The sequence below is a fragment of the Hippopotamus amphibius genome, chromosome 7 (assembly GCF_030028045.1).
Source record: "Hippopotamus amphibius kiboko isolate mHipAmp2 chromosome 7, mHipAmp2.hap2, whole genome shotgun sequence".
Taxonomy (NCBI): domain Eukaryota; kingdom Metazoa; phylum Chordata; class Mammalia; order Artiodactyla; family Hippopotamidae; genus Hippopotamus; species Hippopotamus amphibius.
In genome coordinates, this window is record NC_080192.1 from 20,678,472 (window position 1) to 20,695,296 (window position 16,825).

General features: G+C 39.2%; 1 protein-coding gene across 1 annotated transcript in view; it reads right to left on the reverse strand.

Moving 5' to 3' along the window:
* The window catches only part of ANO4 (anoctamin 4), a 398,627-nt gene that overhangs the window by 88,222 nt on the left and 293,580 nt on the right, over positions 1-16,825 (reverse strand). Inside the window, exon 11 of the mRNA XM_057743345.1 lies at positions 5,440-5,546. Coding sequence (XP_057599328.1) covers positions 5,440-5,546 — 107 coding nt within the window. The remainder of the gene's footprint in view (positions 1-5,439; positions 5,547-16,825) is intronic.

Sequence of the window (16,825 nt, forward strand, 5' to 3'; positions counted from 1 at the left end):
TTTTCTGTTTTCCATTTCATTGATTTCTTCTCTGATTTTTATTATTTCCTTTCATCTACCTACTCTAGATTACTTTAAATTTAATTTCCTTTTCCCTCCTAGTTTCTTAAGGTGGAAGGAAAGCTCATTAATTGGGACCATTCTTTTCCTATATAGGCATACACTGCTCTAAATTTCTCCCTAAGTACTGCACACTTTTTGATATACTGTATTTTCATTTTCATTGAATACAGCAACTTTATTTTCCTTTTGATTTCTTTCACCCATGAGTTACTTTAAAATATATTATTTAGTTTTAAATATTTGTAAATTTTCCAGAGATGGTCTTATTGATGTCTAATTTAATCCCATCGTGGTCAAAGAATTATTAAGTCTTGTTTTATGTCCCCAAATATGGTCTCTTGGTAATGTTCTATGTGCACTTAAAAAAAAAAAATGGGTATTCTGTTGGTGGTAAAGTGGTCTAAAAGATCAATTAATTTTACTGATAATGTTCAGGTCTTCTAACCCCAACTGATTTTCTATTTGTTCTATTAATTATTGAGAAAGGGGTATTGAAACCTCTGACTATAGTTGTGGACTTGTCTATTTCTCCTAGCAGTTCTACCAGGTTTTGCTTCCTGTAGTTTGAAGCTCTGCTAGTAAGCATATAAACATTTAGGACTGTTAGGTCCTCCAGATGAACTGACTCCTTCCTCACTGTAGAGTAGCCTTCTTTATCCCTGGTAATATTCTTTGCTCTAAAATCTATTTTGTCTGATATCAATATAGCCACTTCAGCTTTCTTTTGATTAGCATGGTATACATCTTTTTGATCCTTTTACTTTTAACCTATTCGTGTCTTTAAAGAGTGTTTTTTTTGCAGGCAGCAAAAAAAATTAGGTCTTGCTTTTTTATCTAATGTCTTAACTTCTGAATTTTGGCCTGGGATCGTCAGACCACTTATATTTAATGTTTTGTGAATTATGAGGTGTTCCAGTCTCATTGGAGATCCTTTTGGACTGCTCGCTCTCTGGCCTTGGGTAAGTTTCCTGATGTGTATACTAATCGGTGCTCTGCTAAATACTTGAGGGGGCCCTCTGCAGATCTTCAGGGTTCTCTGTGGAGCATTCTGTTTCCTTGTATGTTGTCCTGTGAACTCTGGCTGCCTTGGTCTCCAGATTCTCAGCAACATCTTTCCAACTCTGGGAGTCTACCAGGTTCTGCCTGGTATCTTCCTCCCTGTGTTGCTGTCTAGAAACCATCTCAGGGTAGTAAGCTGGGGCAATAGCAGGGCTCACCTCACTTGTTTCCTGTCTCTCAGGGATCCCTGTTCCTGGCTGCCCAATGTTCCATGTCTTGAAATAGCTGTCTCATACATTTTTTGTTTTTCCTTTTTTGATTGTTTCAGGTGAGAGAGTAAATCCTGTGCCTGTTACTCCATTTTGGCCAGAAGTGGAAGTGTAATGTTTTGACCTTTGAAGCTTCTTTCAGATAAGGAATGAACTACTTCCTAAAATGGACTTCCAAGAAGATGACTGGAAGGATGTCTCTCAAGCAGCTTATAGATGAGTACTCACCATGCCTGAGATCCCAATTGGAGTCCAGAGGCTTAGCTGGACCAGAAGATGGAACATACACTGATTCACTTTTTACTGATGGAGGGTCAATCAATGTTTAGGTACTTTTAATCATGGTAACATGAGTAAATGTATTTTAAGATGCTTTGATGTTAACACTAAATGTCTAAGAAAAGCATCTGAAATACAGATATCCGTAGGGCTTTGTATGTTGTCTAGCACACAGGAGGCCCTCAATAAATACCTTCACAATAAATGAATAAATGATTGATTATGTAGAAAGCTTTGATTTCCTGGAGCCTCTATCAAGAGTTCTGCATATATCATCAATAACTTTCAAATATCCCAGAAAAACAGAAAAAATAAGATTCACAGGGACCTAAAAAGAGACTCCTGATGATGACCTTTGTAAATTTATGATAATTTATCAAAGTTCAGAAAAGTGAGAAAAGTTAATATTTAAAAATCTATCGCCTTATTAACTTCCCCTTTGGACACCAATTGTGAAAACATGACAATCTCAAGATTTATTTTATGCACTTAAATTGTTAAATAAACCTTTGTTGATCTATTAATTGCTCTATTTTGAAAATGGATTTCACTAGGTTTGATTTTCAGAGTTGTAATAAAATCAAAGTGAAGTTGAAAACCTTACATAGTGGTAGTTTTTGCTCCACTGAAATACCCTTATAAATTATGTTTACAAACAGTATTTTTGTATTATCTCTAATCAGTGTTGGCTCATGCAAGATGCCTCTTTCAGAAAGAGTTTCAGGCAGAAAATAACATAGGATAAACATTAATTCTATCAATGAAATAAATTTTCTTCTAACATGTTGTTTCTTTTATTTATGAAACCAAAGATGATAATGAAACATTGGATCAACAGAACATTTGTAGTTCTACTCCATATTTTTCAGCATAATGTCTGATCCTGGGTTAGTAATTTACTCTGTGATCGATTATTTCTAATTAGATATTTTTTCAGTTCATCATTACTGATTTTCAAAGCACTGGGGTTCTTGAATAGAATTCTCCTTTCATCAAATGAGAGAAACTTTTACAACGATCGTTTCTTACTAGTAACAATATTACACTTCCTGTGTTTTCTCAAAACATTTAAAAATCGTCTTCACCCCTTTTCTGTCTCCATCTTGACCAGTTTAAAAAAGAGCCCACATTTTGAGATGCAAAAATTAAGCACAATAATTGCTATATGGCCTCACTGTACACAGTCTTTGATTGTGTAAGAATGCTGATCGTTAGACATTGATCATGTTTAAAAGATTTTCAATTCAGTTCAAGAAGCACTCCTCCTACATGCCAGATATTGCGCTAGGCAATGATGATACAAAGACGAATAAGGCAACTTATTTACAATTGAGGAGCTTATTATCTAGACTAGCAGTTTTTAGCTGCAGATTCTCAACACCCTAGTATGTTATAACGAGTTATGAGGTGTGCTGGTCTATTATAATACCAATATCAGTGAAGGGACTGTTTTTTAAAATTATTTACATGTTATGAAATAATCCAGAATAGCTACTGCCATAATCATTTCACTTCCACTCACTTGCTTTCTAGCATGTTCCTGATGTGATGTTAACTGAGAAGAGTAGGATAAAAGTACATACAGCACAGCCTAAGTTTGTTAAAAAAAAAATCACAAGGGTATAAAGATGAAAAGAATAATTAATGTAATACTTAAGTTATTCGGTACACAAAAATGTTAACAGTGGTTCTCTTTAGTTGGTAGAATTTTCATAATGTCATTGAAAGTAAATAATTCAACATAATGAAAGAAGAGTTGTACATGATTATCAAATAAACACTGCAAAAATAATTGCCATTGGAATTCAGAAGAGAAAAAGATTCCTTTGAGCTAGAACGGCCATGGAGGACTTTATGGAGAGGATGTATCTCAAGGATGGATGACCACTGCAGAGGATGTGAGAAAGCACTAACCTACAACCCCATCGAAGTCGAGAAAGCCCTAAATTAGGTTCAACTTCACCATTTACCCACCTGCATTGACTCTCAGTCAACATATGATTCCAGGTGTATTCAGATCTGGATTAGGTATTTGTTTCTCCCTACAGTATTTTAATTTATGCAGCTTGGGATCAAAGTAGTTTTTGGCAGCTTCGCCATACTAATGACTCACACTTGCAGTCAACTAAACCTCCCAAGTCTGTCCCTCTCATGATGTGTTGAGCAACATTGCTCCCACACAGTACCAGGGTAGCTATGTCGCTGAATTTGAGTGCAACACTTTACATTTACAAACTATTAAATGTCATCTTTTGGATATGGCTGAGATTTCTAGATCACTGAGATCTATTAGAATCCTGACTCTGGTGACTAACATAATGCATCCTTCCAGTCTCCACCCACCTGAAAGCCTGATGAGCAAACTGTTCAGGCTATGTGCCAGTTATCCATTTGCTGCCCCTTAGCTCCAAATCCACGTTCATTGCCTGCTTTGCAATACAGAGCTGGACCTCGTAAATACTTCTTTACGAGATGGTACAAGGTTAAGCCTTGTCAGCAGAAGGCACTGCAGGGACAATAGGGCAGGAAGGACTCTGTCTTCCTGGTACTACAATGCTCCTTCCAGCAGACTGCAACTCACAGCATCTACAGCAGCCAGCACCTGGAGTGCATGGCACCCAGCAGTCCTGGCACTTCCTCATCCCCCCCCCGAACACCTTCACAGAATAACAACGCTGGTGCAACACCCTTCAATGAATGGCTTCCTTGGGAGGCCTCCAGGCAGCTTCTCCCAGTACTTGAGAGGGCAGATTCGCAGACACTCCGCCTGGCACAGAACCCCCAGCAAACTGCTCTGCCACCTTGTGAACCACAGCTGCATCCCTTCCATGGACAAGGTCTACAACTCAGCTTTGTTGCAGGTAGTCTTTCTAGGGGCGGTGGCTTCTCCTAATATCTGCTGTTCTTCTATTCTTTAGAGGTCTTCTTCCCCTTTACTAGCCCATCCTCCGTTAACTCCAAACCTGTCACAGTTAATTATTTATATTAACTTACCCTATTCAAATTCTGTGTGGTTTTTGTCTCCTGATTAGACCCGGACTGATCCAGGTCATTATTCAACGTATTGATAAAAACCTTGCTGGGACAGAGACATGGATAAAGCTACCCAAATCCTCCTGATATACAGTAATCTGTTTAATAAGGCAGGAAATTTGGTAATATATTATGGAAAGATTCTCATACAAACGTCCCAAATGTAATATGTAGAGGTTATTTACTGGGGGAGGTGACTATTTGGAGGATTTAGTTATGTGTGACACCTCTCTTCTGCCTTTGCAGCTCCCTGCACCTGGAACACCTGCTCCTCCATCTTCCCCCACTGGCTCTCTCTTGTCATTCAGGTTCCGGTGCAAATTTCAGCTTCTCAGAAGGCTTTCCCTGACCACTCCATCTCAGCCTGAACTCCCCCCAGCCCTTATCAGTCTATCTCTGTCACATCATCCATTTCAATGTCTTCATGTTATGTATTGTATTTACTTATTTATCGTCTGCTTTTAACTTCTTGAACGTATGCTCCAGGAGAGACCTGTGCGCATCTCCCCAACGCCGCGCCCAGTGACGGGCACATAATAGGAGCTCCTTAAATATCTGTTGAATTCAGAGCATTTCTCCATGATCTTAGATACACGAGATAGCATGTTATTTTTAAAAAAGCCATCTAAGGATGCTATTAAGATTTCACACTTCTGAGTTATCCATCAAGGGAGTATGCTGTTAGAGGCTTTATAAATGATGAACATTTCTAGAATTGGTATCAACTTAAACCAAAGGAAAAAGTCTGTAATCCCCCCAAATCAAATGTAGCTTGCTATACTAACATACTACTTACCAATTTTGTTTTTTCCTTCTTCATACTTTATTCTTTGTAAAATGTGATGTACAATTCTACTTCTTGTGGCGTTGTTGAAGAAAGTATCTTTGTTGTGTATGATGAAGCTGCACACACATATTGAAAACACAAGTTGAGGATTAATTGGAGGCAGGGGATCTAATCTTTGATATAATTTGGTGTGACTTAGATAGAGGCGTCTTCCATCTGTCACAGAGAGGGGATGTCTGGAACAGCATGAGAGAACCCAGAGATCACACCAGAGGCAAGAGGCTCACAAATCTCAGCAATTTTGGTTCTCAGCCTCCTGAGGACATTTACATCGTTATGTTAGGAAAGAACTGGAGCTAAATAAAATTAAGAAACTTTCAACTAATACCAAGTCTAAGCCTCATATCTTGCTGTTTTTCTCAGTAAGGTCATTAGATAAATTCAACTAAAAATTCGTTTTGTTTTTATCTCCTTTTGTTTTCTACCTCATCCCCTCCCATGTCATAACCACAAGGTTTTTCAGCAATTTTAATATCTGCGACTGGCTTGAGTGATGGACACAGGAGTTAGGTAATGAGCTCTGGCCTGGCTCAGGGGTGAGATAAGAGGTGAGTCTCTAGAAATTGCCTCTTTCCGTTCCTTTCCCAAGTTCTCTCTTGGATTGGACCCCTCCCTTCTACAGCACGTACATTGCTTTGTCTCTTAGCCAATGGCCCACCCAGTCTCTGCAGTTTCTCATAGGACACACACACACACACACACACACACACACACACCCCCCACAACATTGTATTTCCCAGTAGGTGTTCCTACCCTACCGAGAGGTTTTCCAGGTGACAGATAGAGCTTCCAGGACCACACAACGCAGCATGAAGTGGCCAGGTCTCCCCCTCCCAAGAAGTGTTAAATGATAGAATATTAGAGATACTGGAAAAGCATAATTGCTTCATAAATTATAAAGTTTATCAACTTAGCAAACTTTTGTTTAGCGCTTCATGTGAATTGGACACCATGCAAGGCTTATCAATGGTGGCAGCCATCGCCCTCACAACTCGACTCAGGAGTCCCCTTCCTCAGCAAGTCGCCCCACCCCTCCAACTGCACTTCTCCTCTCACAGAGTTCAGTACTCCCTCCTCTAGGATTTCGTATCTTGCAAACACTTCAGTTTACTGATCATTCTGTATTATCATGTATTTGTTTTCATACATTTATTCAGCAAGTGGTCACTGAGAACACTCTATAGGGTAGTGATTATCCAGTGGTAAACAAAACATAAAATCTTTGTCCTTGAGAGGCTTATGGTCTAGTGGGAAAGATAAACCACAAGGGAAAGAAACATGACGGTATGGCAGAGATGGGCGGAATCAACCTCCTTGTTCATGCCTTTTTCCCACGCAAGACTGTGAACTCATTCAGGACAAAAGACTGAATCATAATAATTTCTGTAGCCCCAGGATCTAGTGAGTGGCTAGTACACAGTAAAGGTACAGGTTTTTGAATAGCAGTAAGACAGGGTTTGTGTGGATTTATGTTGGGGAAATTGCTATTCGTTTTTTTTTTTCCAAGAAGATGAATTTTTAGGAGTAGCTCAAATCGTTTAGAGATAAAAGGACTTTTATCTCTAAAAATAAAAGTCCAACCATGGGCTTTGGCTTGGGAATAGAATTGGGAATGTGAATTTGGGATAAAGGAGAAAAAGGCCAGAGAATATGAAGACAAAATGTAAATCACATGGACTGATTCCTTGGAGAACGACTTTCCTCTCATTTCTACTTCTGTTGTATTCTGTTATATTGTTCTCAGAAAAAAAGTAATTTGACTTGGTAGAGGAGAGATAAATGCTATGTGGGTAAATGGGAAAGCTGCAGCATTTATCTTACATCTTCCCCAGGGTTTTCTGAAAAGATTTTATGGCATCAAAGAGGAAGAGTGGAAAACTAAGAGTTACATCAAATGTGGTTCCCATTATTTTACCCTCCTCTGCTTTTTCAACTTATTTGAGACAGACCACTACACTTTAATACCAATAAAGATGTCATAAAGAAGTAGACAACAAATAAAAAAGCCCATTTTTGACTCACAATTTCAGATAACTGAAAGCTGATAAGCATGGCCGTGCTTGACAAGACAATTCCGGGCTAAAAGCCCATGTCCCTCCTCCATTAAATGGTTTTCTGCTTCCTTCTTTTTTTATAGCACCCTGTGACATTTCGTGAGCTCATGGAACAGTTCTCTATAGTAAGCACCACAGGTGAACTTCACAATTTTGTTTTCCTCTTCTTTACATCTAGGTTGTACCTGGATCCTGGAGATTCGATAGTGGGAACAAACCTATAGAGCATGTACCGCCAGGCACTATTCGAAGCTCCAGATGTGTTAACTCATTCTATACATACCATAACCCGGGAGGTCAGTACTTTATAGCTCCGTGTTATAGGTGAAGAATCAGAGAGGTTCAGAGATGCACCCAAGTCACTCAGCTTAATAAGGGGCAGAGCCAGGATTTGAACTCAAGCAGTCAGGCTCCAGAGGCTGTTATCTTATCCATGCCACTCACTTGCCTCCCTGGGACAGAAACTTCTGACTCCTGAAGGTTCGACTCTCCTGGGATCAGCCCAAGGGTTGCTCTGCTGGGAACACTCTCCTTGCTTCTATTTATCCTTGGAGTCTCAGCTCAGGTCACATTTCCCTCCAGGAGTCTCCCTGACCCCCCCACCCTCACCCTGAAAAGTAATGTAATGTGGTGCTATGAAAAGAGAAGGAAGCAGAAAAGCATTTCATGAAGGAGGGAGATGAAATTTTAGCTCCAACATCACTCACATTTTCCCTTAGGACTTTGAAGTGGACAGACCTCAACCTGAACCCCAGCTTTGCCACTTACTAGGTGGTGTTGGGACCGTCCCTCAGTTCCCTGGGCCTCAGTTTCCTCATCTGTGAAATAGGATAGCACTGTAATCACTCTCATAGGGTTTTTGCAGAATTAGGTGAGATGTGGAGCACTGCTGAGCCTGAGTCCGGCATTTAACAAACTCTCAGAGTTAGCTGTCACCCCTGCTGTTACTTCTATAACATTATATAGAACTTGTCTGCCTACATGACTGACTTCTCTGTGTGAGCTTCTTTAGGGAAGGGACTGGCCATGAGTATCTCTACTTCCAGTACTAGTACAGGACTTGGCACATGACAAGCTCTTAAAGTTGGCTCAAATGAGGATGAATGAGATCTTCTGGAGAACCCTAGCTAACATGGGGACCTATGAAACTAAATCTCACCTCATCATACCTTGGCCTCTATTCCTGCTTCCTGGAAATCTTTCTACCCACTCCATCTTTCCAGCTACCACATGAACCATCCTTTCCACATTACTTATCTAAGGATCTTCTTGTAGGATGTGGAGCAATCTCATTTTCTCTGTCACTCCTTCCAACTGGAGGGCTAAGAGAAAGAACAGGGATGAATTCCTACATCACAGTGCTCAAGCTTTTCTTAGCCACTTACAAAACAACCCTCTTCAAATGAAATCACACGTGAACCACACACCATGTAAGCTGAGCTGTTTTGGGAAACATATGACTTGGTGCTCAGTCTCTGAGATATCAGGGCTCCACCCAGGCTTAGAAACTCAGCTCTGCTTTCACACATTGCTGCTGGGGCAGCAAACAAGTACAAATTGTATGAGGGTACCTTGACCCGGTCTATCAAAATTATTCCCATATCCTCATCACACCTCCTTGGACCTAGCAATTGCTCTCTAGAAATTTATTCTACAAGTACGTTCACACATGTGCAAAGTGACAGATGTACAATAACGTTCCCTGTGGCATGGGTGAGAATAGCAAAATTCTGGAGTTGACCTAAATAATTCACCAGTGGAGGAGAGGATAAACAAATGATTGTACAACTCTACAATGGAACACTCTGAAGCTGTGAAGAGATTAAGGATGCTTACTGTAGATATAAAAAATCTCTGAGATGCTACAGGACAAAAGCAAGGTTCAAAACAGTTATACAGCTATTTGTGTCCAAGAGGAAAACACATACATGTAAAGAAGAACACAGATATATGTACTGACACGCTTGCTGGCACGTGCGTAGAATGACTATGGAAGGATATCGAGACATCTGGAAGCACTGGTTACCTCCGGGAAGGACTAGGTGGCTGGGAAGGTAGGAAGGAAACCTCACTTACACACTTAAGAAATTTTTATCATAAGTAAGTACTACCTATAAAAAAAACTGAAATATTAGAGAAAAGAAAATTTAAAGGGAAAATGGAATTTTTGTTCTTGGTCTGTTCTTACTTCCACCCTCAGTGGTGAGGTGAGGAATAAACTGCTGAATTGGTGGAGGATCAATGATTAAGGCTCTAATCATCTATCTCTTTATCCTCCCCCTTGGAGAAATTCTGTCATATGCCCAAAGTCTTATGACCAGCAGGTGTCAAGGAAGGATTCAAAAGCCAAATGCTTTGCTCCAAATCTTCCCATTCTTCTGTAAAAGGAACTGCTGGAAGCCCAGGTCTGCCTGTGTGCATGCGTGTGTGAAGGGGGCTTTCTGGATGCTTCTATCTTGCTTTGCTCACTAAGTAATGGGCAGACTTGAGCCTGAAGCTTCCACTGACCCCCTCCAGGCCCTCTACTCTCCTGCCTTCTCTGGGGGAGAACAGCACTCAGTTTTCACTTGGGGAGGCTCTGATCTCCTTTTCTTGAGGAGGGAGGAAACGGAAAAGAAATACACTGTGAAACTGAGGTTTAACTCCAGATCTACTGGAGCTGTAGCTAGTTGCTCTTTATTGATACTTTCCTGTGGCCAACTGTCCCTGGCAGCATTGTAGAATATCGCGATATGCTGGCTGTTTAACAAGCAAACATTCTGCTTGCTCTGTGCAAAGCACTGTGCATTAAGGGTGTTACACATGGAGGTGGGTGGAGGGTGGGAAGTGACGTGGATGTTATGTATGTGCGTATTTTGATTGAGGGGATTGCAAAAGTGGAAAGAACCCAGCTCCTTTCCTATCCATCCTTATTCAATAAAATAAGAAACACACCAACACTGAAGGGTGTGAATTGGGGAAAGATGTTTGTTAGAGCTGGGTATAAAATCAACTTATTATGAAGCATGCCACTTTTGAAGCAGATAACCACTCAGTTCTTTTTCCTCAACTTTCCTCTTAGGCCACAGCTATGAGGATAAGATTGTACTTGCTTCATAATTACTTTAGTTTGAATTAGCTAGAGTTCAGTACTAGGATAGAAATTTCTAAGCTAATGAAAATGTTCTATATCTGTGCTAACCAATAGAGTAGCCACTAGTCATATGTACCTATTGAGTACCTGACCTATGACTAGCATAACTGAGAAAGTGAATTTTTACTTGCAATTTTAACTGATTAAAATGTAAATAGCCACATGTGGCTGGTATCTACTGATACTGACAGTGCAGATAAACAACTGCCTAAATTGTGGACGACATTTTGAGTATGTGGGCAGAGCCTAATGATGGGGTCCTTATCTTGCATCCCCCTTTGACCACAGAAACTGGAGCCGAACAGTGAGTGAGGGGTGAGCATGCCCTCTATATCCAAGTACAGGTTGCCTGAAGACCTGAATTCAAGTCCTGCTCTTTTACTGTAGCTGTGTGGTTTTGGGGGAGGTCACGGAGCTTCTCTGAGACACAGGAACCTGTCAGGAAAATGAGGGTCATAATGCCTTAACTGCTTACAGACAGGGTTAAACAGTCACAAAGTGAGAAAATAAATTATTAAGATAGATCATTAAACCTAGTTGATAGACAATTGGACTCTATACCCAACTGCCTATTTGAGATCACATTTGCAGTCTAAGAGACAATTCAAATGAAACATGTCCCAGATAGAACTTTTGATATGCACCCTTGTAAAAGAAAAATCTGCTTTGCCCTGGTCTTTTCCATCTTAAAACATGGCAATGCTACGCACCCAAATTCTCAAGTCACAAACTTGAGATACATCCCTGATTTTGTTTCTCTCATATCTGATATCCCATCAAGTTCTTTGGGTTCTTCTTCTCAAATATTATCCTGAGTCTGATCGTTTCCCACCCTTCTTGCTTCAAAGCTATTTCCAGGACTACTGTAATAGCCTCCTAACTATTCTAATTTCATTCCTTCTCCCTTTAGTTCACTCTTTACGAATCTGTGAGGCAATGACCTTTCAAAACATAAATAAAATGTTATCCCTCTTCTGCTTAAAACTCTTCAATGACATCCCACAAATTCTGAATAAAGGCCAAACTCTTTTCCATGGTCTAAATGTTCCTACATGGTCTTGTTCTTGCATATACCAACGACCTCATCTCCTTTCCTCTTCCCCTTGGTCACTGTAAACTGGCAACATTGCCCTTTTTTCTGTCCTTGGAAAAAACCCAGCTTGTTATTGCCTGGGGCTTTTGTCCATGCTGTTCCTAGATTTTTGCATCAGTTTTTGGTCTCAAATGTCATGTGCTTACCATCCTAGCTAGGACTGTCACTTTCTTGCCCCACAAGTTACTCCTTTTCTGTTCTATTACCTTGTTTTATTTTCTTCTTATGTTTTACTCTGAATTTTTTTTATTGGGGTGGGAGTGGGGAGAGATGTATCTACATGTTCACTGTCTGCCCCCCTTCTCCTGCAGAATGCAGGCAGGGCTTGGACTGGCTTGTTCCTTTTTCTAGGGCTCAAGTGAATAATCAGACCATGTGTTTCCCATACCCAGAGACCTACTGAATGTTGCAGAAATTGTCAGATATCACAGATAAATTTTACATTTTTTTCTCTAACTTAAAGATTATGAAAATCAGTTTTATTTTATAATATCCTTTCTTTGCATGTGTTTCTCCTTTGGGGGAAATAAAGGCAATGAAGAGGTTTTTAAAAATTTGGTTTAATACCTATCTTCTGAGGTTGATAAAATAAACTAGTATCCTCCAAGGTATGAAAATCTCTATGGTTTAAAACTTCAAGTGCAATCTTCTCAAGAAGCATTTAACCACCTATAGATGGTGCTGTATAATTATTTTAGATTTATAGCCACATTATTGAGTTCTATAAATTTAAAAATCTAAGGCATATGGAAAAGAAAGAAACAGAACCAGAAAATTAATCAAGGCATGTGTCTTAACCCTAGAGTACAGGGGCTTGAAGCATGTTCCCTTCTGGATTTCAGAACTGTTTTACTTCTGTTGCTCTCCATTTTGAATGGCAGCGTCTATTGCAACTATCCTGGGCCCATCTCTCTTCACGGTCTGTTGGAAATGTAAGGGGCAGTGAGTTTGTTTTTACATTAACAGATCAGTGGTCCAAGAAGAACTATACCTGAAGAGCTGCTTCCAACGATTCTCATCCCCAGTTGAGCCTGATGTTGGAATAAAAGATCCTGGACTTTGAGCCTAATGTCATATTAGGATGAGACCTTTGGGGGTCCTGAGAAGGGAACGAGCATATTTTCTAGGTGGGAGAAATGTGAATAAATTTTATGCCTGAGGGAAGACGGTGGTAGAATGCAAAACATGACCACGATTCTCCCATTTCTGTATACACATCCCTTTGTGATGTAAATTTCTTGTTTCTTCCATCAAGAGGTAGAATCTATCTCTTCACCTCTTGAATGTGAGTGAGGCTTTTGACTGGCTTTCATCAACAGAATGAGAAAGAAGTGATTTTTGTGAGTTCTGAGCTGAGGCTCAGGCTCTGTAGCGCCCGCTCCTGTCCACTTGGAACACTGCCCCAAGATTGCCAACGTGCAGAAGCCTGAGCTAGCCCCTCTGAAGATAAATGACCATGTGGAGAGAGAAACCCAGCCACAAGCTGGCACCACCCACCAGACATGTGAGGGAGATAATTTCGGACTGTCCAGCCTGGCTGAGAAAAGAGATGATTGTAACCACAGGTTGACTACAGCTGAAATCGGTGGAAGAACTGACCGGCTGAACTCAGCACAAATTGCTCAAACAAAAGAATCATGAGCCGATAAAACCAGTGTTGCTTTAAGTCAGTAAGTTTTACTGTTACATAGCAGTAGATGACCATCAGACCCAGTCTTTCGTGATGGTTTAAATTGTACTATTTCATAATACAAAAAGAAAAGTGAAGGTTAATGCCTTAAAGATAAATATTTCAGGAAACTTTCTTAATTAGACTTGTAAATAGAGACATCTTATTTTTTTTAACAAGGAGAAGCAAAGGTGATACCGTTAACTGTCACTTAAATTACATCCTCAAATTAATGAAAACCTAAGTAGGAACAAAGCAACTAATTAATTTTTTATGTGACAAGGCCTATTTTGATAGTTTTGGGGGCTTCAGGCAACTGCAGTGCAATAACTAATTTCTTTTCTTTTTTTTTTTTTCTTTTTCGGCTTGCACTGTGCAGCTTGTGGAATTTTAGTTCCCTGACCAGGGACTGAACCTGGGCCCTTGGCAGGGAGAGCATGGAGTCCTAACCACTGGACTGCCAGGGAATTCCCCTAACTTCTTAAGTATACTTGTCGTGAGTAAAAGGATGAGATGATTATCAAACTAAATATATAATATTTAGAGTCCTGACTGGTAAAAATTTTCAAGCCTCTTTTTGGTGATAAGTGACTGGAATAAAAAGCAATGTAAGACATTTTTATTCCAAAGGTCATTTTTAATTATACTTCACTATCTCACCTTTGCTATTCGAATGCTAAATACAAATTAAGAAATACTTGCTCTTGAGACTTTCAGGTAAGGATGGAAAATTAAACACCTGTATTCAATTTTTATCTCTCTCAAAACTTCATGAAAATAATAGCAATGTGCGTGGGGGGTCGTGTTTAAATAAAGGTGTAACATCAAGGAATGGGATAGCAGAAAACAATAGCAACAAAACATTGGAATGAGAAAAGTAGACCCACAAGTGGTAACAGAGTTAGGAGACCAGAAAAAGCTGAATACTAAATCAGCTCTGGGGAGAAACAAGACAAATCATATTTTGCTACAAAATCTCATAAAATGTTAGAACTGGGGCGCTAGTGACCTCTGGAAGTGGGCTGAAGGGGATGCTAAAATAAGTACTGGTTGAAAGCTGTTTAGGGAGAAGTTAGGATCCCCCGATGCTACTGGAGTTTATGTTTTTGTTTTTGCTTTGATAGGGTAATACAGTCTCTGAACTGAGACATCAGGCATAGTTAGGAGTAGGGGTACCTAGTGAATTCTAGAGGATCAAGTGAATATTTGCATCCTGGAAGCTGAGACTCCCAGCTATCTTCATCCATTTAGACTCTATAACACTGGCAGCCAGGCCTTGACTTTTCAGGCAGAAGACTGGCAGAGAATCTGACCAGCCTCAGATAAAAAATCTAAAGTGACATCGGAGACTCCAAAATGAAACTACCCAGCCACGAAGCCCACAGTTCACAAGCCCCACCTTATACTCTAAACTTCTCAAGTTTTGCATTTCCTATTCTTAAATATGGACAGCCAGCCAAAGATGACTACATATCTGGCAAAATCTATTAACATAAAAGACAGAGAAAAATGCAAAAAGACAAAAACAATCAGAAATATGTTAGAGGAAATTAGGATACGTAGAGTGATGAAGTAGTTAAAAAAGCTTTATGAATAAAGGCCATATATGACACGCCCACAACTAACATCATACTCGATGATGAAAAGTTGAAAGCTTTTCTCTAATATCAGGAACAAGACCAGAAACCCATTGTTGTCACTTTTAGTCACATACTACTGGATGTTCACTAAACATATTGTGATAATCGTTTCATGATGTAAGTCAAATTATTATGCTGTTCATCTTAATTTTATACAGTGCTATATGTCAATTATATCTCAATACAAATGGGAGGAAAAAAGACAACCACCTCTCTCCCCAAACTCCATAGCATTAGAAGTCCTAGGCAGAGCAATTAGGCAAGAAAAAAAGACACTCAAATTGGAAAGGAAGAAGTAAAATTGTCACTATTTGCAGATGACATGATATTATTTATAGAAAACCTTAAATTCTTCACAAAAAAACTGTTAGAATTAACAAATGCAGTAAAGTTACGGATATAAAATCAATATACAAAAATTTGTTGCATTTCTACACACTAATAATGAATTGTTAGAAAGAAACTAAAAAATAATCTCATTTACAATTGCATCAAAGAGAATAAAATATCTAGGAATAAATTTAACCAAGGAGGTGAAAGACCTGTACACTGAAAACTGTAAGACATTGATGAAAGAAATTGAAAAAGACACAAATGGAAAGATATTCCATGCTCACGGGTTGGAAAAATGAATATTGTTGAAATGTCCACACTACCCAAAGCAATCTATAGATTCAATGTAATCCCTCTCAAAATTCCAATGGCATTTTTCACAGAAATAGGAAAAAAACCCTAAAATTTGTATGGAATCACAAAAGATCCTGAATAGCCAAAGCAATTTTGAGAAAAAAAACAAGGTTGGAGATACCACATGCTTTGATTTCAAACTATACTACAAAGTTGCAGTTATCAAAACAATATGGTATGCATAAAAGCAGACACAAAGATCAATGGGACAGAACTGAGAGCCCAGAAATAAACCCACACACATATGGTCAATTAATTTATAACAGAGGAGCCAAAAATATACAATGGGTAAAGGACAGCCTCTTCAATAAATGGTGTGTGTAAAACTGGAGAGCCTAATACAAAAGTATGAAACTGGACCACTGTCTTACACTATACACAAAAATTCACCCAAATGGGTTAAAGACTTAAATGTAAGACACGAAGCCATAAAACTCCTAGAAAAAAACAAGCAGTAAGTTTCCTGACATTGGTTTTGATGATGATTTGTGTGGATTTGACACCAAAAGCAAAGGTGACAAAAACAAAACTAAAAAGTGGTACTACATCAAACTAAAAAGCTTCTGCACAGAGAAGGAAACCATCAACAAAATGAAAAAGCAACCTACGGCATGGAAGAAAATATTTGTAAATCATATACCTGATAAGGGATTAATATCTGAAATATATAAAAAACTCTTACAACTCAATAGCAAAAATACCAAGCAACCAACCAATCTGATTTTAAAAAATGGGCAGAGGATCTGATTAGACATTTTTCTAAAAAAGACATACAGATAGGCAACACGAAAAGATGCTCAACATCACTAATCACCAGAGAAAATAAAATCAAAACCACAATGAGATACCATCTCAGACCTATCGAAACAGCTCTTATCAAAAAGACAAGAAACAACAAGTGTCAGTGAGGATGTGGAGAAAAGGGAGTCCTTCTGCACTGTTTGTGGGATTTAAACTGGTACAGACACTATGCAAAACAATTTGGAGGTTCCTTAAAAAACTACAAATAGAACTACCATATGATCCAGTAATCCCACTCCTCGGCATATACCCAAAGAA